The 24,921-nt window shown below is 46.7% G+C and overlaps 1 protein-coding gene across 1 annotated transcript; it reads left to right on the plus strand.

Moving 5' to 3' along the window:
* Positions 1 to 1,271: 1,271 nt before the first annotated feature.
* On the plus strand, positions 1,272 to 18,395 carry LOC148509099 (phospholipase A2 inhibitor gamma subunit B-like). The gene is made up of 5 exons (XM_088443651.1): positions 1,272 to 1,350; positions 5,509 to 5,625; positions 10,720 to 10,869; positions 11,692 to 11,832; positions 17,957 to 18,395. The coding sequence occupies exons 1-5, from the start codon at positions 1,293 to 1,295 to the stop codon at positions 18,148 to 18,150; spliced, it is 660 nt and encodes a 219-aa protein (XP_088299777.1). The 5' UTR covers positions 1,272 to 1,292; the 3' UTR covers positions 18,151 to 18,395.
* The last annotated feature ends 6,526 nt before the right edge of the window (positions 18,396 to 24,921 follow it).

Consider the following 24,921-nt stretch of genomic DNA (forward strand, 5'->3'; position numbering starts at 1 on the left):
ATAGGAGTAAGCCCTTTTGGATCACAGCATTCTGATAACAGAGAGCAGAAGCATGTGCCTTACATGTATATGCAGAGTAGAATATTGAGAACTTTTACTTAGAAATTGTGAAAGTTATTACAGTAGAGGATGAATTGTCGGCCAAGTTTTAATTTCTTAGAACATTTTTGTGCAGCGCAATAGTTTCTAACTTTTTTGTGTGTTATTTCGGGCTACTGTGACATGCTCCGCCTTTTGTTGTTGTAACTCCGCCCACCACTACTCGCTGCTTTGACCTTGGCTATCACCCAAGTCTCCAGGTATAGTCATGTACGAATCCCACCTGCTTTCATGTTGGTTCCGCCTACAGTTGATTTGGAACGCCCATGTGAGACCAGTACCAGAATTTTTTTCCAGGGCCACTTTCACTTCCCAATCTGCCCCTGCATAAAACACTGGGCCAGCTTCAGAACCAGATGCTCTTTTAGAGCGCTCGCTCTGAATCACGGCGGCATTTTTTTATTTCAGAGCCGGCCTCCTGACCGCTCACTAAGCTGTGGGTGACCACCCACAGCTTTTGTGAGCGGCCAGGTGATGGTCGTGACCATCGGGCTTGCGATGAGACCCTTGTGGTAGGGTATCGTCCATCGAAAGCCCCAGTGAGCTTCCGGCTCTAATAGAGCCAGAAGCTCACTACTGAGGCCGCCCCCAAACAGCAGGTGTTCCTTCGGGAACGCCTCCGTTTGGCCAGTCACCCCCCTGCCCGCCTCCAAAATGGGGCGAGCTGTCAATCACAATCGACAGCCGCCCCTTTTTGGTGCGAGACCTGTAGTGACGAAGCGCCCGTCGCTGGCCAGGTCTCGCGCATGCGCACGGCGGCTCCGGCGTGCGCATGCCCAGTGAGGGACCATTGACCCGCTTGCAAGCGCTGTGCGCTCGCGAGCGGGTCTGAATCAGGCCCACTGTGTACCCACTGGTGTCATATTCCCACAGATTATTGTAGCCATCTACTGTAGCTACTGTACGCCCAATATGTATCTCTGAAGTCACGTGTTACCACTTATACTGTACATAAAATACATTGCTAATAAAACTAAACATATAACTTTTCTGAATGTACTACTACAGAATAAGAACGTTTTCTCCAGTTAATTATAATAAATATATAGCTTTTGCACAACTTTGTAATTCTTTAGTAAGACTCCAGTCATTATACTCCACCCAAATCTCCGGATTTCTGGAGAAATTTCACAATCTTGATTTGAGGCTGCACCATCGTCATAATCACATTTGTTATTCTGCTGACTTCCAGAATGGGGCTAAAGTCTCTCCTCTTGTTTCTATGTATCCTGTCTGCTGTATCACAGACTGGTAAGTTTGATTTTATTTCCATCATTTATTGTATAAAGAGTTTGCTTTGCAGTAAAACAATTCTGGAAAGTGAGTGACAGATCTGGTAACGCCATCAGGGATGTTTCGTATTTCATCGGAAGCATAACCTGCTAAGATCACCCTGAAAATTAGTCTAACAAACAACTCACAAAGCACAAAATAAAAGAGTTGTCAGTCCTCATAATTACTAGTGCAAATCTGTATAGATCTATCATGATGAAAGTATTAAGCTGGCCACACATCTAAAGATTATCTGTCCAACCAACCAACTAGTTGATTGGTTGGAATGAAAATCTGGTAAGGAATACAATCAGCAATTTGCTCCAAAAAGCTGGAAATTGGACCAAAACTGCTGTTTGAACAAATAGTTTAGATCAAACATTTAACAAACTTGTCTAAACGACCATTTTCATCTGTTTTCTGGCATTTAGGAGCAAATTGCTGACCATCATTTACTCCTATACGTTACCAGATTTTCATTCCAACCAATCAACAAGTTGGCTGGTTGGATGTAAGTTGGTCTAGTGTGTGGCCAGCTTTAGGTATTAGTCATATCTTGATCATAACATTATATTATTTGCAAACATAGTAAAAAGCCCCCAAGACTTTAATATCACATTAAGGCGCATATTCAATTGGGGGCGAGAAAATCAAAATTCCGGCACCTTTGAGGTTTTCCTGCAGGTGCGGGATTTTTGCTATTCAATTAGGCGCAGATTATTTCCTTTTTGAGCATCGGGAGATTATTATTCTCACACCTCCAGAGCAAGTCTGATTATTTCTAAAATCATTAATTTTAGGAAAAATCAGTGGGACTTGCTGTGGGACCTCGGCGGCACCCCCTCCCTGAGGATTAATTAAGCAATTGGAAGTTTCCAATTAGCTTAATTAGTCTTTAGTTACTCACCTCCTGCAGTGCAGTCTTCTGCATCCAGCGTTGGAAGCCGGGTCCTCTGCTGCAGGGTGAGTATGTCAGTGTGTGTGAGTGTTTGTTAGTGTTTCTAAGTGTGTATGAGTGTGTGTGTGTATGAGTGTTGTGCGTGTGGGACCCCAGGTGTGTGTGCCCCCCCCAGTGTCTATGTGCCCCCCATAATGGGCGCTGGGAGAACTACATCTCCTAGCAGCCCTTGCTCCTCCCACCTGCCCCTGGAGCCTCCAGGCAGTTCCCAGGACTCCCAGCAGCCCACCTCACCAGTGAGAAGATGAAGGGGAGGCCACTGGAAGCCGTGGAGACCACCGGAGACCCTTGGGCAGGTAAGTGTAGAATTTTTATTCTTTTTTTTTCATGCTGAAAACCCCACAACCAGTTTTTTTTTATTGGATACCGAGGGTATCGGGAGCAGGCATACCCACGGTAATCCAAAAAAGGGGCGCAAGGTTTTTTCTTCGCTAAACCTCGTGCTCAATTGAATATGCCCCTAAGAGGCTGATTCTGAGTTGGGACTGACTTTGTGGGCCAGATGTACTAAGCATTGCATATAATTAATACAGTGTGTAGCACTAATACAGGATATTCTAAATAAAATATGTGCTGTTGTTAGCAAATTGTTCCAACAATGAAACAGTCAATTGCTCCACTTGGCAATCATGCCTGTCCTTCACCCAGCGGTGTAACAGAGCTGCAGTGCGCCCTCTGCCACCCCCATCCCCTCAGTTCATGACATCATAATGTTGCAGAGAGGTTCTGGAGTGAACAGCAACTGAAAGTGCTGCACTGCCCCAAGTGTCCTGAGGAGGCTCCAAACAGCTGTACAGTCTGCAGGGTGCCTGCCTGGTGCGCAAAAAGGACACTCTGGGGGGCACTGCAACAGAAATCCTGGCATCCTGCAAGCCAGAAACAACGGCCATGGGGCAGCAATGGTGCCGCCGCTATATCCCTGTGCTCTGTACAATGGCACCGCTCGCATACCTCTAGTTACGGCTCTGTTTTCACTATTTATCTCAATTCAACATATTGTATGTCTTGTCATGGAAAAGACTTTCATTCTGCTGCACGACAAGCTTATGGTCATCGAACAACTCAAAGTAGCTGTGTAGCTTTTTGTTTTGTGTCGTCGTGCCAGACAGAGCCAGGACACTATTTTGCCATGTTCACAATGTTAGGAGAGTGCACTCAGGAGCTCATTCAGAGCCGCTCGTGAGCGCACAGCGTTTGCAAGCGGCCTGCTGTTTACGCATTGCACATGCACCGCGTCCGGCGTCCGCATGCGCAAGCCCCGCTGAGTGACTGAAGGTCAGTCGCTACGGGGCTTGCAACAAGACGGGGTGGCTGTCGATGTTGATTGACAGCTCGCCCCGTTTTGTGGGCGGGTGGGGGGGGTGGCCAGACAAATGCAGGCGTTCCCTTAGGAACACCTGGCGTTTGTAGGAGGGGTTACTGACATCACTAATGATGTCAGTAGTGGATTTCCTGCTCTATTAGAGCAAGAAGTCCACTCGGGCTTCCGGCAGCTAGACCCTACCCCGGGGTCTCGTCACAAGCCCGATGGTTGCAATAATTGCGACTGTCTCCAGCCCGCTCGCACAAACTGTGGGTGGTCACATGCAGCTTTACGAGCGTCCGGAGACCAAAAAAAAAACCACGCCCACGCGCCCTGCGAGCGGCCGCCAGCAGCGACCGGCTCTGAATCAGGGCCTCAGGAGCTCATTCAGAGTCGGTCGCTGCTGGCGGCCGCTTGCTCTGAATGTGAGCGTTTTTTTTTTTTTTGATCTCCGGCCGCTCGCAAAGCTGTGGGTGATGACCACCCACGGCTTGTGCGAGCGGGCTGGAGACAGTCGCAATTATCACAACCATCGGGCTTGCGACGAGACCCTGGGGTAGGGTCTAGCTGCCACAAGCCAGAGTGGACTTGATTCTAATAATAAAGGAGGAAATCCACTACTGACACCATTAGTGATGTCAGTAACCCCTCCTACAAACGCCAAGCGTTCCTAAGGGAACGCCTGTGTTTGTCCGGCCACCCCCCACCCGCCCACAAAACGGGGCGAGCTGTCAATCAACATCAACATCTGCCCCCGTCTTGTTGTGAGCCCCAAAGCGTAAGGTATAGTCAACCTCAAGCGCTGCATTCGCTTCTGATGGTACCCGATGTACCATACACTTCCTGGAGATGACATGCGCAAGGGGGAGTCTTAAGACAGGCTGGTGGGCATCTACATACACAAAGCGATAGCACGGCAAGACATAGTGGGCGTGCTTATGCCTCGCCATGCGATTGCCTGCCTTGCTGAGTGCGTGCCGGATTTGCATATGCTGGGTGCGAGCGTACGCATCTAGCGAGTGGTTCTGAATGAGCTCCTATGTGCAGAAGTGAGGAGGGGTCTTGGCTATGGGAAGGGGAGGATCAGAGTAGAGCTAAAGAAAATGTAAGAAGCAGCAGCGGAGGAAAGGAGATTAGATGGAAGGAGGAGGAGCAAAAGATAAGATTTATTATTGTGACCATTTGGATAATGTCATTTTCTATAGGTTGCAAATCTCCAACATTAAATTATGCCAGATTAGCAAAAAAAGAAGCTTTTCCCTTATCTGTCCAAATCCCACCCATAAATTCTATTTTTTTTCGACTTTTCTGCCAAAAGGATTAAAAGGTAAGAGGTTGTTCTGTCCTCATTGCTACAGCACATAACAGACCTGGCATTTATCTTCTCATATCGCTGTGTTACTCCCTGTGATGTGTCTCACTCAAAGTTGAGGTCAGGTGATCAGTAATTTCATCACTGCAAGTTCATATTAGACATCGGTCACGATGGTGGATGGTGCCGGGCCTCCGGCCAGCTTAGTAAGCCTCAAGTTACTAAGGCTGCCCGGCTTGTGAGACCAGGAAACTGCATCCGTGGATGCAATCCCTGGCCTTGCCACTCCCGGAAAATGGGGCGGACATGCCCCCGTTTCCGGGAATGCAGGCCATCCCTGCCCCTTAAAGTCTCAGCCTTTCAATCAGGCAGAGGCATAGAAGGGGCTGCGTGTTATCACAGCACATTCACAGAACAGGTCCTGCGCATGCACAGATTCCCGATAATCGGGAACCCGGGTTCAGCATTAAACATACGCGCAATGCTGAATCAGCCCAAGTGTTGTAAAATGTGATGTAATGTTTTAGTAATATTTACTAACAGATGTTCTGTTTCTTCCCATAGGTTATGCACTTTATTGCAACCAGTGTGCTAATATGACTGACCAATACTGCCAAGGAACCAGTATTCTCTGTCCTGCGGATAACACCTGTGCATCATCCTATATTGTGCTATATAGAGGTATGCTCAACATGATAATTGAAACATTGCTACGGATACTCTATTAGATCACAAGCAGTGGCATAATGTGCTAATGTGAGCGGCCAGGATGATGGTCGTGATGGTCAAGACCATCGCGACCATCGGGCTTGCGACGAGACCCTTGTGGTAGGGTCTCATGGCCGCAAGCCCCAGAGAGCTTTCAGCTCAAACTGAGCCGAAAGCTCTCCCACTTGTGATGTCAGTGGGGCCACCCCCAAACGGTAGGCGTTCCCATGGGAACGCCTCCGTCTGGGCAGCCACCGCCCCGACCCGCCCACCAAAGGGGGCATGCTGTCACTCAACATCGACAGCACGCCCCCTTTGGTGCGAGACCCGGAGCGACGGATTGCCCGTCGCTATCCGGATCTCACGCATGCGCACGACGGAGCCGGCTCCGTCGTGCGCATGCGCTCTGGGCCACCATCGACCCGGTTGCGAGCGCTCAGCGCTCGCGACCGGGTCTGAATCAGGCACTCAGTGCAGGCCCCCTCCTATCTGGCAGTGCAGCAGATTCTGGCTTGGTACCAGAATTTACTGTGCATGCTCAGGTCTCCGGGAAAATGGCACTCACGCCTTTTTTCCCTGGGACATCTCTACTGCGCACGTGCAAGTGACCGGGAAAATGTCCGCTGCCATTTTCCCTGTGATTTTTGCTGTTCTGCATCACCGGCCTGATGCTGCAGAGCAGCACTCTGGAGACTGCGGAGAAGTAAGTATAATTATATATGGGTGCAGGGTGTGTGGTGTGGGCCCCCCTGGACCCAGGGGCCTGTGTGCACCATCTAGTCAGCAACCATTATAGGTATGCCATTGTATCTGCCTCTTTACTCATTTATAGGGAGATGTATCAATCAACAGCAACCAATCAGCTCCTAGCTTTCATTGATCATTTACAGCTAGAAAATGATAGCTTTAACCGGATTGGTCACTTTGTGCAATGTCACCTTCTTTCTTTTGATAGATTCTGTGCTCGGTGTAGCTCTGCACATCACTTCCTGCTTATAGAAGACTGGGGGTTCCCTCATTCTCTGAGCAAATTGTAATTTTCAAAATCCTCCTCGTATCTGCAGTCGCACAGTGCCCAAAGCTGCCATTACTGTAAACATGTTGGTGCACCAATGTAAACCAGACTTCCTGTCAGTGAGCTTTCTTAAGGTCACTGCCTGTAATCAGCCTCCGAGGAACCACAAGGATACAGTTAACGATTATTTCTACTTCCACCTCTGGATGGTGCAAATATAATTAATCATTAACTGCTGCCTCCGGGTTGCTTGCAGGTGGATCATGGGTCTTCAAATGAATAGTTCTGGGCACTGCAGAATGACAGAGACCGGACGCACAAAACGACAGAGGACCTGATTCAGCATGGATCGCAAATGCAAGAGCGTATGCAGAGGTTACGAACTGCACATGCGTACGCATTGCAGTGAGTGTGCGCGACCAGTGAACTGCGATCGCACTGTGATCATGCAGACCACTGAAAGCCATCGCAGAGTGAGTGATAGGATGTCAGTGTTTGGGGGTGGTGACATGGGAGTGGTCGGAGAAACGCAGGCGTGTCAGTCCGTTTGAATATCGTTGCATGGGCGTGCATAAATTAGCCACTGCGATTGCTTTCACAGCTTGTGTACTCACTGCGTGCGAGGAGGTTAGCAGTTTTCTGAGTAAGGTCAGACCTTCTGTAATTATGCGTCAGGCTCCGATGTTACTTGATGTTACCGATGTTTTCGCTGGATTGCAAGGTATTACCAATGTGAGATAGAGGAAGTAGGCATCTTTATGTTGGCCTGCGATGACATTGCGATTGCAGTCTTTAGCATATTTTCGCAGCAGACCTGCGTGTGTAATCTCAGCCACGATCACATTAGCGATCCATGCTGAATTCGGCCCAGAGACCGGGCATGCAGAATGACAGAAATCGGGTACATTGGAACAGAATGACAAAGAAAGATTGTTAGATAGGTATATAGAGACATATACACACGGTCTGCCCCTGAAAAATAAGTACCCTTATTGCCTCAAATTGTGGCAATAAGCAGAGCTGTAACTAGACTTTTTAGTGCCCTGGGCAAATAACAGCATTGCCCCCCTCCCCCTATTTTTCATAAGACCAGTGACCAAAAAATTGGGCATGGCCTCACGGGGAAGGGGCATGATAAAAGGGTACCATTCCCATTGTACCACTGTTATCTAAGTGTCACTGCCAAGTACAGTGTGACTCCAATGGCTGCACTGGTGATACACAATGATTATGCAAAATTACTCACCAGCTCTAGATGTAGGAGGGCGCTGGTGAAGCTGCACCTGCAGCAGGATTTATCCATCAGAAGAGCCATGCACAATCTTGGAGCTGGCTGTGTAGATCACAGACTGAAGGTATAGAAAGAGTTCAGCTTATTGTGTGCCGGGGAGGTCTGTGTATGCAGGGGCGGATTGGGAACTAAAAGTGGCCCTGGAAAATGTTCTAGAAGTTGCTTCACGTGGGCGGCACCAAATCAACTGTAGGCGGAACCAATGCCAAAGTAGGCGGGATTAACACATCACTACACCTGTGTGAAAGCTATTGGCATCAATATGCTTGGTAGTCTTATGACCCCAACACTGACAGACCTTTAAGCTGCTGTGATAAATCCCAAACCTCCACATTCCAAGTAACCCCACCACCAACACCACTGAGACTGAACATCGACCCGAAAACCGCCTGTAAATTACGCTCCTTAACTACACTGTCAACAAAATTGTTTCTCCTGGGGAATTAGTTTTCTCCACAAATTCTATTCTGAGACAATTCTTACTGTCTGTTATATTGTCAATTACTGCAACATAAAAAGGTGTGTTTTTTTGAAGAACAACGTATCCGTCGTGTGTCTGATCATAATGGAACATTAAGCTGGGTACACACTGCACAAATATATCTGCAGATGATGGTCGTTCGTATACACTGAACGACCATCATCTGCCTCGGTCATCGGTCCCATTGGCCGGGGGCGTATCCCACCCCCCTCCACGTGGCCTCTACTGCTAGTCTAGGGTGGGCAGAATTCCTGTATATACTGGCTGATGGACAGATACGGTATATTTTCCATTGACTGAACAGCAGAGCCGATGCAATATATCTGTGAATGACGTTGTTCACAGACATATCCCTGGTACACACTGGCCAACGGGCACCCGATTTATTGGCCGATCAATTGATATCTGCCATTGTGTACCAGCATTAGGCTTGCCTCTCTGTCACCCGTGTGTCCTACCTCCAAGACGGGAAGCTTAGCCGTGAGAAAGCCAAACACATACACCTGAACCTGGTTCTAGTGGTGTATCTGTACAAACACTCAGAGCATTACACAGGCAAGATCAGCAAAGTGACGCTTTCTGTGTCTTGATAAATACTGTCTTCATAGAAAACTATAGGGACAGCTGCTGCGGGAGCCAGTGGACAGAAAGCAGGACATATCTCCATTATGTCACGACCAGGGGTTCTCGGCATGCCGGCCGGCAGGTATTACCTATGAGGATGCTATGGCGAGGGGCGTCTGGTGGTGGCGCTGGTATCTGGCGGGGTGCATTGGCTGCGCGTAGTCCTGTGTGGGAATACTGTCACTTTGGTCTGGTTAGGCCTGGTGGTGCTTCCCTTGCGCTCTGGCATGGGTGCCGCCATCTTGCCTCCGGTCATGTGACCTAGTCGTCCTATCCTGGTGTGTCACATGCTCTCTCTGGCCAGTCACAGTCTGGCACTGGGGATTTAAGGGAGTGCAGAGCTTCTTTTCATTGCCAGTGCAATGTGTTTCTCAGCGAGAGCTCAGAGAGAGTTCCTGTGTTTTCACCTGTCTGTTGGGATCATTGCCTAGCCTGCTTGTCCCTGCCTGTTCCAGCCCCCTGGATTCTCCTGCCTCCTCCATTGCCTCTCCCTTGCCTGAGTACCTGCGTCAGCTGTTACCCTGCACCCTGCCTCCACTTGCCTTCTAACTGCAACTTCACTTCAGCCTGCAAATCATTTCTGCCTCTCAAAACCTGGATTACTGGACTACTTTCTGTTATCACTACCTGGACATTTTCCCATTGCTTCACTACAGTTCCCTGAGTGCACTTTAGTGCTATACCCGGACTTTTTGTTTTGCCACTCATTAAAAACTCCACATTTATTTTTAAATCAGCTTCAGTGTCTGCTCCTTTTACCACCCGGGCCCACAACAAACTAGAACCTCACACATTATCTCCTGTTCTTTTTTTTTGGCAAATCTGATGGATATTTAATTCCAGGGCCATAAATAGTGGTGTGCAAGCGGTGCGGCCACGTAGAGTCCTGTGAGCAGCACTGCCGCTCACGCACAGCTCCTGCACCTGGAAAGGCACCCTGCAGCCATAATCTATGCAGCAGTGCTACCTGGAGCATCCTTAGGACACTTCAGGAGTGCCCATCACTGCCCTAACACCTATCCAGAGCATCCTGAGGATGTCACATGGAGGGGGTGTGGCCTGCACTGGGCGGCTGGACAGCTAGTTACGGCTCCGTTTAATTTTTCCCTTAAACATGCGGAAACAGCCATTTCCGCATATTTTAAGGGCAGAATGGATTAATAAATAGGACCCATAAAGATAAAAAAAGTGATGGAAAAAAAAGAATGAAGATACAGTAAATGACAGGTAGAAGATGACTAGTTGCTTTGGGTAATTTCTCACACAAACTGCTCATCAAATAATGGGGTTCAACTTTAACACAAATCTTAATTACAATCATACATCTAATCCACACTTAGCTACATGCTCTTTGAATTCATCAAGATCTTCCCATCAAACAGTGAAAGTTTTTGTACTGTACTCCCAGAGACGTGAACTTTTGTCCCCATGCAAAAGTTGATGCTTTATGTCACAAAGGAGCAAACGCGCTGAGCTCCTGTACTCCGGTAGGGTCATACATTCTGCTTTCAGTAAGTGAGAGACTTACAGATAGATGCTGGACTAAAAACATTCAATAAGGATCTGGTGCCACTGCTGGTTACTGGTTTAAATCTGACTAAAACTCTTTGCTTATTTTATAATAGATCCTCATCTTTAATGATGTACTTTTTATAGATGGATCACCAGTGAGTGAAGTATTTCTCATGACATGTGCACCTTTGGAATACTGCAGTATTTCAGGGAGTTTTAGTATTCCCTTTGACAAAATGAAGATGGCCACCTCTTGTTGTCACACAGATCACTGTACGCCACCTACACCGATACGTAAGTATTTTTATTTTAATTTTCCTGCCAGAAATTAATTATCTTAATAACCGTGAAAGATGTTGTCCGTAATAAAAATTATCCATATGACCTTTTTATTATAGCAAATGATTAACCTTTGAAGTTTGAGTTTTACTTTAACCCTTTAAACCTGATTCAGAGGTGCTTATCCGTCTCTTTGCATAATAAAATGCACCAACGGTCGCACCATCAAACATTACAAAAGGTTTATGGAGGAGCAGAATGTCCGTCTGAACGGGACCGCTGAAATCAGTGGAACTGTGGAAAAGGACGCAGTTACTGACCATGAGTCACCCAAAACACACCCACATCTGGCTAGCCACGCCCCTGTCACCACTCAGGAGCTCCCTCTGAAATTGTTTCTCTCTGCGTCCAAATTAGTTCTTGCGCCTCCTGGCTGTAACAAATTGGTCGCATGCCTCTGACATTAACACTGGGTCCTCCTCTGAATTCGGCCCTTTCTGTTGTACATTGTATTATGGAACATTTTCAAATGAAATGATATATGTGAAATGGTTAGTGCTTGTTTCTTTTTTCAGTTCCTGTTGGCAGAAAGCTGCATTAGGCAACATCAGTTACCAAAAGCTCAGATCCCTAAAATTTTAATAGAAAGGGCTGTTAAATTAAAAGTATCCTGTCTTAGAGCACTGTGGAGTGAATTCTAAGGATCTTAATGAAGAAGAATTTTGGACAACAGGTGCTTCAGGGGAGTTTTCTTTTATTAAACAAAAAAAAAAATAGATTAGTTCCAAATTTTGTCACCAGTTGGTGATGTATAACTTTTATTTTTCTGATTGACAGTACCTCCTGATAACATTCAACCAAATGGAGTGACCTGCCCAACATGTATGAGTAATACTTCTCTTTACTGTTACTCGGAGGAAACCATGCGTTGTACTGGAAATGAAATGATGTGTCTTCTCCAAGCTTCCGAACTATCTGGTAATTGTAACAACGCTTATTCATTTTCCATATTAGTAGCACAATATTAACTCTGTAATCTACATACTGTCAGGTGCATAAATATTGGGACATTGACAGAATTTTCATATTTTGGCCTCTGTTCACCACCACAATGGCTTTGAAATGAAACAAACAAGATGTGCTTTAACTGCAGACTTTCAGATTTAATTTGAGGGTAATTACATCCAAATCAGGTGAACAGTGTAGGAATTACTACAGTTTCTATATGTGCCTCCCACTTTTTAAGGGGCCAAAAGTAATGGGACTATCAACCCAAAAGCTATTTCATGGACAGGTGTGGGCTATTCCCTCGTTATTTCATTATCAATTAAGCAGGTAAAAGGTCTGGAGTTGATTCTAGGTGTGACATTTGCATTTGGAATCAGTTGCTGTCGACTCTCAATATGAGATCCAAAGAGCTGTCACTATCAGTGAAGCAATCCATCATTAGGCTGAAAAATGAAAACAAACCCATCAGAGAGATAGCAAAAACATTAGGTGTGGCCAAATCAACTGTTTGGAACATTCTTAAAAAGAAAGAACGCACCGGAGAGCTCAGCAGCACCAAAAGACCCGGAAGACCACAGAAAACAACTGTGGTGGATGACAGAAAAATTATTTCCCTGGTGAAGGAAAACCCCTTCACAACAGTTGGCCAAATCAAGAACACTCTCCACGAGGTAGGTGTAAATGTGTCAAAGGCAACAATCAAGAGAAGACTTCACAAGAGTGAATATAGAGGGTTCACCACAAGATGTAAACCATTGGTGAGCCTCAAAAACAGGAAGACCAGATTAGAGTTTGCCAAACAACATCTAAAAAAGCCATTACAGTTCTGGAACATCATCCTATGGACAGATGAGACAAAGATCAACTTGTACCAGAGGGGAAGAGTATGGAGAAGGAAAGGATCCTCTCATGATCCAAAACATACCACCTCATCAGTGAAGCATGGTGGTGGTAGTGTCATGGCGTGGGCATGTATGGCTGCCAATGGAACTGGTTCCCTTGTATTTATTGATGATGTGACTGCTGACAAAGCAGCAGAATGAATTCTGAAGTGTTTCGGGCAATATTATATGCTCATATTCAGTCAAATGCTTCAGAACTCATTGGACGGCGCTTCACAGTGCAGATGGACAATGACCCGAAGCATACTGCAAAAGCAACCAAAGAGTTTTTAAGGCTAAAAAGTGGAATGTTATGCAATGGCCAAGTCAATCCCCTGACCTGAATCTGAATGAGCATGCATTTCACTTGATGAAGACAAAACTGAAGGGATAATGCCCCAAGAAAAAGCAGGAACTGAAGACATTTGCAGTAGAGGCCTGGCAGAGCATCACCAGGGATGAAACCCAGCATCTGGTGATGTCTATGCGTTCCAGACTTCAGGCTGTATTTGCCTGCCAAGGATTTGCAACAAAGTATTTAAAAGTGAAAGTTAGATTTAGGATTGTTTAGTTTGTCCCATTACTTTTGGCCCCTAAAAAGTGGGAGGCACATATCGAAACCGTTGTAATTCCTACACCGTTCACCTGATTTGGATGTAATTACCCTCAAATTAAATCTGAAAGTCTGCAGTTAAAACACATCTTGTTTGTTTCATTTCAAAGCCATTGTGGTGGTGAACAGAGGCCAAAATATGAAAATTCTGTCAATGTCCCAATATTTATGCACCTGACTGTAAGTGAAGCAAACCCACTAATTGGAGATTCAGCCCTCTTGCCTCATCAACTCAAACTCTGAATGTCACACATTACATGTCACGTTACAATCTGTAAGTTCAGTGAATTTTTGGCAAAGTTTGGTGTTTTTCCAGGGTCTTCACCCTTTAACCTATTACATAATTCATTGCCACAAAACCAGTTCAGCAACGTCCACTGGTGTATCCTTGTCCAGTCTCTTCTCTGATGACTGTCAACAAATGTGGTCACAGAACCCATACTCCCTTGCACTTCTTGTTGCCCATCGCCCCCCCCCCCATTTGGTGCGAGCAGCCAATGAGGTTGTGATCGTACTAAGGGCCTGATTCAGAGCCGTTCGCTATTTGCGGTCGTTCGTTCAAAAACAAGGGGTGGCTATTCAAACGATCCGTTCGCAAATTGCAGTCTGTTCACACCTCTAAGTCTGAACGAGCGAGCAAAACATACGCTCGTTTATTTGTTAAAAACGCCCCCTGGCCGCTCGCACCATACGTCATGTCCGCTATTTATTAGATTAATCGAGTACATCGACCAGCGTATGAACTGCTTGCTATTCTTGTGGTTGGTTTTTGCTACCACAATCTTGCGAGCAGTTCTGGCTATAAAATAACCCAGTGACGTGGTCAATGACGCTGCTGTATTAATTATGCACACCCATAAAACGCCCGTTTTGACCTTTAAGCACGCCTGCGTTCTGATCTCCACTCCCCGTTTTCAAGCACCTTCCCCTGTTACCACCCACATATGCCTCATTCTGTCACTCAAAATAGCAGGCATTCGCTATATTGCGAGCACATGAATTTCGGCCTCACTGACTGGTTCGCGCATGCGTATAACGATCCGTACGCATGCGCAGATGTGCGAACATCGCTCGCAACGAGCGTACTGCCGCTAGCGAGTGGCTCTGAATGAGGGCCTAAGTTACTATAATCGGCATGACTGTTACCCCTTTGTTAAAATTGTTGCCTCACTCCGGTTCTCTCACTCGGCCAAAGCTTGTTGCATTGAAGGTTAGACAGAAATAAAATGTACAGAGAGATTTAGATTTGGGTCAGAAATGTCACAAGCCCGATGGTTGCGATGGTCTTAACCATCGCGACCATCATTTTGGCCACTCGATATAGCTGTGGGTGGTCACCCACAGCTATGCGAGCGGCCAGGAGGCCGCTCCAAAAAGGAGGAGGGACGGCCCTGATTCAGAGCGAGCGCTCTGTCAGAGCGTCCAGTTCTGAATCATGGCCTCTGAACTCTATTTTTCCAATATATACAGACGGAGAAAGGTAGCCTGGGGAACTGATGATCAGATGTATGAGATATTTTGCCATGGGGGTGGAGTGTCTTCTCCACTGTAAGTGTTTAGCCAGATGTCAGGGTGTTTGGACCCTTTCAGCACTGGAGCTGTTTAGTTTGGGTTGGAAGATCTACTCATTAGGTCTCTTGCACTGGCTTTCTTCAAGAGCTTTGTCGCTGGAGTCTAGCACCACCCAGCACTGGCCCTTACCAATTTGATGCCCTAGGCAAGATGTTGGCTGGTGCTCCCTAGCACTGCCGCTAGTCCACCTCTGACCCAGCAGCTAGCAACATCCATCACCCCTCACCCATATCAATCCTCATCCACAGAGCTGTAATTAGACATTTTGGTGCCCTGTGCCAGCAAGAGCATGGCGCCCCCAACCCCGTAGTTTAAACAGGTAAAGCACTTGCTGAAGGGGTGCGCATCTAAGGGGCATGACCTCACAATAGTACCCCCAATTCAAAGTACCCCACACAGTAACGCAACATTACATCACTGTATAATGTCCCTTATTCATGTTACGTGACACAGTTGTGTCCTTTATTCACATTACATGACATGTAGTGTCCTTTATTCACGTTATGCCACATAGTAGTGCCTCTTTACCTTATACACGTTACGCCTCACAGTAGTGCCCATTGTTCGTGTTACTTCACTAGTGTTCATTATTCACAATAAACTACACAGTAGTGCCCTTTTTACATGTTATATTACACAGTAGTGCACCTTGTGCACATAGTGCCACACATTAGTAGCACCCCTTATGCACATAATGCCTAATGTCACACAGTAATGCCCCTTACATATTATACCACATATTATTACACCCCAACCTCCCTGCACCCCCTGCACAGCACTCACCTGGCCAAAAAAATTGTGACCTCGTCACCTCAGCCTGCCTGGACTCTATTGAAGCTGCCATGCTTGCGCTCCTAACTCTATACACAGTTTGACACTGTGTGTCTCCCTGCAGACAGGCTCAGCCTGCTGGACTCTGCAAAGGCCCATAGGAGGAGGAGCTGCTGCCGCTAGGAATGAGCAGCAACCCTCCTCCAGTGGCCATTTTTGTCCCTGCCTGCTACCCCCACTGTCTCTTCTGTTCGCTCCCACTGCTGCTGGTTGTATGAGCTGCCACCCGATCAGAGCTGAGCTGGGAGCTCGGATTGCTGTAGGACAGCCAGAACAGAGGTACAATCCGCCCGTCCTGGTCCCGCTGCTGCCAGCTGTCAAGCTGAGCCAGTCCAAGGCTATGCCCCTAGGCATTTCAAATGCCATAGGCAATTGCCTAGTTTGCCAATGCCTAGGGCCGGCTCTGGGCCACCACCTCTGAGATTGCCAAACAGAAACTAAAAGATTTAAACTGCCAACAGTTGGAGCTCTCAGAGTTTTGCAATGGGGCTTGGCCTCCTGGGATTCATAGGAGACAACACTTCTTTCAGGTTTTATTCTTAAATAGTCTTTGGCATTTGTGTGCTTCAGTCCGGAGACTCTGGCATGCCAACATAAACCCCAATCAATCACTGTTTTTTTTTTTCTGGTGCTGGGTTGAACAAATAAATAATTAGTCTCCCAAATTTGGGAAGGGCATCCCCAAACACAAATAGTTATTGGAAATCAGTTAATTTATGTAAAATTTTAGAGGCCCAAGAACATAGGGCCTGATTCTGACCTGATCGCGAGCGCACAGCACTCGCAAGCGGGTTGATGGTCCCCCACTGCACATGCGCACGACAGAGCCAGCTCTGGCGTGCACATGCGTGAGACCTGGCCAGCGACGGGCACTCCGTCGCTACGGGTCTCGCACCAAAACGGGGCGGCTGTCGATTATGATTGACAGCTCGCCCCATTTTGGAGGCGGGCGGGGGGGTTGCTCTATTAGAGCCAGAAGCTCACTGGGGCTTGCGATGGATGAGACCCTACCATCAACCTGGCCGCTCGCAAAAGCTGTGGGTGGTCACCCACAGCTTAACGAGCGGCCAGGAGGCCAACTTTAAAAAAAAGAGGACGCCCTGATTCAGAGCGAGTGCTCTGAAAGAGAGTCTGTCTCTGAATCAGGCCCATAATATTTACCTAGGGCTCGCTTAAGTAATAATCTATCACCGCCTGTTCTCTCTTTATATTTCTATCTCTCTCTGGGGTTAATTTACTAAGAATCGTGTTGGTCCGAGATTGCAATCTCGGGCGTAAATATCGTTTTTCACCAACACCGGTATTTACTATCGATCAAATCGGATGTATTTATCGTTTTTGGGTGGCGAATTTGCCCGTATTTATTCTGCAAATTTGGCCAATTTTGCCTATAGAAATAAATACATCATCTACTCAACTCAGAAGTACTTTTCATAGTCTTCAGCATAACATGGGAATTTACCATTATTCGTATTGTTCAATTTGGCCGAATTTGGTGCTAAATCGGGGCAGTAAATAGAAGTTTCAAATAGTACACCTCCTGAGCTGCGAGTTGGCCAGAAACATACACAGATCAGTGTGATTTGTACATGTTTTTACATGTAATAAGTATGTCAATGTTTAATATTAACAAAAAAATTACGTAGGGTCCCCCCCCAAAACTATAACCAGCCCCGGGCTGCTCAGCCAGTCCTGGTTTGTAAAAATATGGGGAAAAAAGGTGTAGGGTTCCCCTGTATTTTACACACCAGCACTGGGCTGCAGACCAGTCCTGGTTTTAAAATTAAGAGGAAAAATTGTGCAGGGGTCCCCTTATTTTAAAACTGCCCGGGGTGTAATGCCACAGCCAGGGGACCCTGTCACCGGGTCTCCTCGACCAAAGCATTAACACCACAAGTCAGTCAGCTCAAGCTGAGGATCTCAGGGGAGGTGGGGACCCCCAATAAAGTGGTCCCCCCTTTCCCGAGCACCCCAGGATTAGACTGAAGCCCGGGGCTCTTCCCCGCACCCCTAGAGTGGTGGGTCCAACTAAAAATGCTGGCGCCTAAATAAGTAACAATTATAATAATTTGTGACCTCATTCAGAAAAACTTTAACAGTTTGGATAGTACAAAATACATATTTATTTTTTGAAACGTAACATGAATTATGTATTGATCAATATATTTATATTTTATTATTTTTTCTTTTTATGCAGAACCCCCAAAAGGCACTTATGCTATTCGTGGATGCGCCTCTGAAAGTTTGTGTAACATTGACACACAGCATCTTCAACTTGGGGAACTGAAAAATCAAAATACATTTTCATGCACCAGTGGAAGTGTTGGGCTACACAGCATTCTTCTCTTTTGTATTACTGTTGCTCTCTCATTGTTAAAACTTGTGCAGTGACTCTGCCCATCCCCTACTGCCATTCTGGCACTAGTTCCAAAATTACAATAACCCTGAAAGGATAATTTAAAAGATTTAATTGACTATTGCAGCTTTTTTTTTTAATATGTTCATTTGTATTGATTAGTTTTTATTGTGAATTTTTTGATGTATTGAAGACTTAATATTCATATAGCAAAATACAAAATGAACCAATTTCAGCATGAGCTACCTAATATCAGCATTTACAAACCGAGGCAAATCCAAATAGGAAAACTGCATAAATAACATCACAAAAATATCAGTAGTGTCATTACTTACTGCACTCGCTATAAATCCATCAGTCTACAAATACATTAATATCTCAGACTGCAGTGTCCATATTAGGACATACATCATCCATGCCAAAGTTTATTATTATTATCCTTTATTTATATGACGCCACAAGGGTTCCGCAGAGCCTTACATAGTACATAAACACAGTACATAAACAGTTGAGCAGAACAAGAAAACAGTGACATACAGTACAAGATAATGCAAGATAAGTATATGGTATATAAACATTGCTGCAACAGTAGCAGGATGGCAAAAGGCACGGGTTAGGCGCTTTTGAGTATAGAGTAGATAATATAAGTATTGAAAGGATAAGTACAAGAGGAAAGAGTGCCCTGCTCGTGAGAGCGTACATTCTAAAGGGGAGGGGCAGACAGACAGACAGGGGTGACACAGATGGGGTAGACAGGGAGCATGGGAAAGAGGGTTAGGATGACAGATGGGTGGATTCCTATTTTACAGTACGTGAGGAGGTCATGTGGTTTAAGATTTACACCACTGACATTCTACTTTACGAGGCAGTTTTGGTAGGTGTCTGGGGAAAGCCACGGCTGTTATTTCAGTTTACGTGAAGTTTGATGGGTAGCTGAAGCCACTTCATCAAGGGCTATTTAAAGAGTTTGGTTAACGTGTGAACCAGCAGTCTCAGGTGAATGTAGGAATTGATGAAAGTAGTTATTGTAAAGAGATGTTCACATGTAAATTAATGATAAGTAGTGATCAAGTGTGGATTCTATAAGGCACATTTAGTGATTTGGAGGGTGATGGGGGACATGTGGGGTTTGCAGGATATTTATTCCATAGTAAATCCGCTGTATGTGTGTGGGGCCTGGATTTGATGATATGTCACCAGATAATAAAAGCAGAAGGATAGAGAAGTAGATATAGTCGTAGGTGTGTAAAAGTTTTTTATAGTGACACAATGAGGCTGTAATAGTCAATGTATGATGAATAGAAAGCTCATTAGTTTTTAGAGGAGGTGAGTGACTCAATAGGGCGGCAGTGTGCCCAGAGAGGGGAGATGCAGGGAGAGGTAAGGATGTTCTATCCTTAGAGAAAATACAAAGGAGGGTGTTGAACATGGTGAGTTTTAGGTTAAGATCATATACTTTATGGCTGTTCACAGCAGGGTCAATGTGACACAAAATCACTTGTTCCTGCGTAACGTATGGATAAAGTGCAGAGCACACAAATCATGTACAGTATGGTATCCTGAAATTTTATATGCCCATAATTGAGGCTGCAAACTAAAATACGTGATGCAGGGTGCCGTTGCGTAGCACCACCCATTCAGCCTTCCTAATTGAACTGACCCCATAATGTTGTGAAAATACATCTTTGCTTTATTCCTTTTTATCCTCATCTCCATTAAAGGTTATACTGTTCAATACACACATCCCTGCTATTGTACACTGTAAAACAACAGCCCCTCCCTATAGTAATTGACCATAACAAAACCACTTGCCAAACAGGCCAGGTTCTAGACATGGTGGAGTTTATGGCAAAAGTTCCCTGTGGTGCCCACCGCCCACCAAAAAACCCCTCAAAATGCATAAGTCAAAGAGGGCATTCTTCTGTATGCGGGTAGTGTCTTTAAAGGGGGCATGGTTGTTTCAAGACACGCCCCCTGTTAATCACTCTAGGCAGCATGCTCAGCAAAAAGTGTATGAGTTGCTGCAGTGTGCTGCTACTCCATCCTCTATCAAGACCGCTCCCAGAATGCCATGTGTGACGACGTCACCACTGGCATTCTGGGAGACTTGGAGGGATTGAGAACAGCAGCACAGTTTGTGTAAATGGCACCTCTACAGTTTGTATGTTATCCTACACAGAGCCCATTCACCTTATGCAAAACAGTAGTATTCCTTATACACATTATGCCACACTGTAATGCCCTTTATACCATATTATGCCACAAATAGTAATGTCCTTTATAACATTATGCCACACTCAGCAATGCCCTTTACCAGGGTCAGCAATAGAAATCATGTTGCCCGGCACACTAATTTTTTGGGGGCCCCCTATCCCCTCCTAGTTTGTATATGCCGGTCAGCCATTGGCTCATCCCCAGTGTCTCTTAGCCTTAACCTCGCCTGTGTTGCACCAGCCTCATCCTATCTGGTATCGCTGCAGCATGATCCCTGTCTACAGCCTCATCCTTGTATCTCTCCATCTCCAGCCATACACTCATCTACCCTCTATCTCTCAGATTAACCATCCCCCAGCCCCTCTACGTCTCTCATCTTAATCATTCCCCACACCTCCATCTCTCAGTTTAATCATCCCCCAGTGCCTGTCTCAGATGAATCAGCCACCCTCCCCTGTCTGCCAGTTTAATCATTCTCCAGCCCCTATCTCTCAGATTAATCATCCCCAGCCCCTGTTTCTCAGATTAATCATACCCCAGCACCTGTCTCTCAGATTAATCATCCCCCAGCACCTGTCTCTCAGATTAATCATCCCCAGCCCCTATCTCTCAGATTAATCATCCCCCAGCACCTGTCTCTCAGATTAATCATCCCCAGCCCCTATCTCTCAGATTAATCATCCCCCAGCACCTGTCTCTCAGATTAATCATCCCCAGCCCCTATCTCTCAGATTAATCATCCCCCAGCACCTGTCTCTCAGATTAATCATCCCCCAGCCCCTATCTCTCAGATTAATCATCCCCCAGCACCTGTCTCTCAGATTAATCATCCCCCAGCACCTATCTCTCAGATTAATCATCCCCCAGCACCTGTCTCTTGGATTAATCATCCCCAGCCCCTATCTCTCAGATTAATCATCCCCCAGCCCCTATCTCTCAGATTAATCATCCCCAGCCCCTTTTTCTCAGATTAATCATCCCCAACCCCTGTCTCTCAGTTTTATCATCCCCAGCCCCTGTCTCTCAGATTAATCATCCCCCAGCCTGTCTCTTGGATTAATCATCCCCAGCCCCTATCTCTCAGATTAATCATCCCCAGCCCCTGTCTCTCAGATTAATCATCCCCAGCCCCTGTCTCTCAGATTAATCATCCCCCAGCCTGTCTCTTGGATTAATCATCCCCAGCCCCTATCTCTTAGTTTAATCATCCCCCAGTCCCTATCTCTCAGATTAATCCTCCCCCAGTCCCTGTCTCTCAGTTTAATCATCCCCCAGCCCCTATCTCTCAGATTAATCATCCCCCAACCCCTGTCTCTCAGTTTAATCCTCCCCAGCCCCTATCTCTCAGATTAATCATTCCTCAGCCCCTGTCTCTCATATTAATCATCCCCAGCCCCTGTCTCTCAGTTTAATCATCCTCCAGCCCATCTCTCTGATTAATCACCCCCAATCCCATTATGTTTCACATCATATTCAACCCCCAACCCCTCTGCCTCTCATTTTAATCATCCCCAGTCCGGTGTGTCTGATTCTCTCAGCTCCATCTCCTCCCTTCATCTGCATGCCTCCACCACCCACTCGTGTTTCTCTAGCCCACCCAGCCAAGCCAACACTTATCTGCTGCGGCTGTCGGGCACCTGCCCTGCTGTGCTGTAATGCTGTTCTGCTCTCTTCCTGAGCGGACAGCTGAAGCCCAGCCCCAGCTCCTCGCTCTTCCAGCAGCGTGACATCATGATGTCATGCGCGCTGTGCTGCCCATCGACCCCAGTTTATCATCTCTGCCACGAGCTACTAGCCCAACTTCTTTCTGTGTGTGCCTGCTTACAGCAGCGGGTCACCGGCAGAAGCAAGCGACGGGGGACACATGAACTGGACCTCTCAGAGTCTCGGGGCTCGGTATAAGTGTCCACTTTGTACCCCCTTGTCACGGGCCTGCCCCTTACACATTATGCCACACTGTAATGCCCCCCTCACACAGCCTGCTCAGAGACAGGCAGGCAGGCTCAGTCTGCAGGCTGCTCATCCGTTTACCCACTCCTCTCTCCCCTGTGGCTGCTCCTAGTCCCATAATGCCATATACATGACGGCAACGACATCATGCGGTGTGACGTCATCACTCCCAACAGTGTGTACCGGTATTCTGGGAGATGGTGACAGGGAGCAACTCAACATCATGGCAGCTCCGCTGCATTACTGTCTGCAATGGCGTCACTGCGGCGGGCAAGAGCGGACAGGTGCCGTCAGATTAGATGCACCTTTAGGGTGAATGCGGATGCACCCTCAGGTCGCATTGCCCTGGGCAATAGCTCTTCTTGCACTCTCCTAGCATCGCACCTGAGGACAAACCACAATGTGCTGCAGGATGACTGTTTTCCATTCACCCAACAAAAGAGAAAAACAATTCCTGTAAGTTCCTGACTTTATACATGTCTACAAAACATCCGTGATCCTAAATATTCTCCCAAAGCAGTGTAGCATTATTTATCACATATTATAGCACCCTGAGGGGCCACACAATCTTATCAAAATAGATTGCTAAATAGGGCAATGTTTCAGTGTATTGCATCATAATAGTCAAGTAAATAACTCATGATTAAAACTTCATGAGGGGAAGGAAGAGTGAAGGGGGGAGAGAGAGATGCTGCTCAGAAACTATTTTAAGGAATATTTTGCTTAGAGTGAGTACAGGCGAGTTGAGATCAGAACAAAAGGGGATCTGACAACGATAAAGCCTGAAATGGATTGCAAGGAACATAGAGTAGTACATTAGATAAAAGCGGTACAGAAGGGAACAAGTGGTGAGTGAGGAGAGTAGGATTAGAAGGAACCGAGGCTGAATTACAGAGGAAACTAAAAAAAATTCTAAATTTTGACACAAAAGGGACAGAAGGAGATCACAGCAGAGCAGTGAAGAGCGACATCAAGATAACAGATAAGGAGAGAGGATACAGCAATATGTTTTATTACTATAGGACAGCAGAAGGTCAGGGGTACATCCTGCTGGAGGAATAGTTACTACAAGGCTGATTTCCTTTGCCATAAATTCATGTAGTCTCTGTACAATACTGCACTTTCATTTGCTAAGCAAACCTACTTCTCCTTATACCTACAGTGCCCTCTGGGCCTGATTCAGAGCCGGACGCTCTGAAAGAGTGCTCGCTCTGAATCAGGGCATTTTATTTTTATTTTTGGAGCGGCCTCCTGGCCGCTCGCATAGCTGTAGGTGACCACCCACAGCTATAGCGAGCGACCATGATGATGGTTGCGATGGTCTATTTTTGGAGCGGCCTCCTGGCCGCTCGCATAGCTGTAGGTGACGACCCACAGCTATAGCGAGCGACCATGATGATGGTCGCGATGGTCTATTTTTGGAGCGGCCTCCTGGCCGCTCGCATAGCTGTGGGTGACGACCCACAGCTATAGCGAGTGGCCATAATGATGGTCGCGATGATCAAGACCATCGCGACCATCGGGCTTGTGACGAGACCCTTGTGGTAGGGTCTCATGGCCGCAAGCCCCAGAGAGCTTCTGGCTCAAATTGAGCCGGAAGCTCTCCCACTGACATCACTGGTGATGTCAGTGGGGCCGCCCCCAAACGGTTGGCGTTCTCATGGGAACGCCTCCATTTGGGCAGCCTCCCCCCGGCCCGCCCTCCAAAAGGGGCGAGCTGTCACTCAACATCGACAGCTCGCCCCCTTTGGTGCGAGACCCGGAGCGACAGAGTGCCCATTGCTACCCGGGTCTCGCGCATACGCACGACGGAGCCGGCTCCATCGTGCGCATGCCCTGTGGGCCACCATCGACCCGTTTACGAGTGCTCAGTGCTCGCAACCGGGTCTGAATCAGGCCCTCTGTCCTCTGATAACCTCTTTTCCTCTGGATTAGTTACAGTATAAACTAATTTTTACTTATTGCACTTTGAGTTAAATGTCATCACATTGGAAGAATTTTGCATAACATAGCTGTATTATATGGTTACTATACTAAATAAAAAATATAATTCTGTAATTGATTCTTCATTAAAACAGCACAGCTACAAGAAGGATTCTGTGATTCATGTTGCTGTAATGTCGCCTGTTGTATTTCTGTTAGAAAAGCCTATATGAGTAGGACATACTAATAATGGATTCTATACAGATTTTATTTGGTTACATAGGGACCCGATTCAGTAGCGGACACAATGGCTATTACAGAAGCAGATCGAGCGATTGTTTGCCAATGTGCATATGTATAAGCTGCACATTGCGATTACGGATGCAGAGGAATCCATTGCAAAGTGAGTGACAGGCTGTAAGTCTTTGGGGGTGGTGATGGGGGAGCGGAGAGAAAAACGCAGACGCGTCTGTTCGTTTGAAAGCCGTTTCATTGCCGTGCATGAATTAGCCACTGTGATTGCATACGTAGCATGAGACCTCTCTGCATGCGGGGAGACTTGCAGAGGCTGCGGCTGGTCACTTGCAGGAGTGCCGAGAGGGGGGGGGGAGCGAATACAAATTACCTGGGCCCAGGCTTGCTGGAGGGGCCCGGCACCGCTCCCCCCCTCTTACATCACAGCAGCCCAGCACACGCTGCTGTGAAGCACCCACAGCAGT

The sequence above is a fragment of the Taudactylus pleione genome, unplaced genomic scaffold (assembly GCF_031769625.1).
Source record: "Taudactylus pleione unplaced genomic scaffold, aTauple2 ptg000332l, whole genome shotgun sequence".
NCBI classification, from domain to species: domain Eukaryota; kingdom Metazoa; phylum Chordata; class Amphibia; order Anura; family Myobatrachidae; genus Taudactylus; species Taudactylus pleione.

Excerpts from the sequence above, each read along its gene's own strand:
- LOC148509099 (XM_088443651.1), top strand. The coding sequence starts at position 1,293 with ATGGGGCTAAAGTCTCTCCTCTTGTTTCTATGTATCCTGTCTGCTGTA. Across the intron at positions 5,626-10,719 it reads CTATATTGTGCTATATAGAG|ATGGATCACCAGTGAGTGAA; the intron begins GTATGCTCAACA and ends TACTTTTTATAG. Across the intron at positions 10,870-11,691 it reads TACGCCACCTACACCGATAC|TACCTCCTGATAACATTCAA; the intron begins GTAAGTATTTTT and ends TCTGATTGACAG.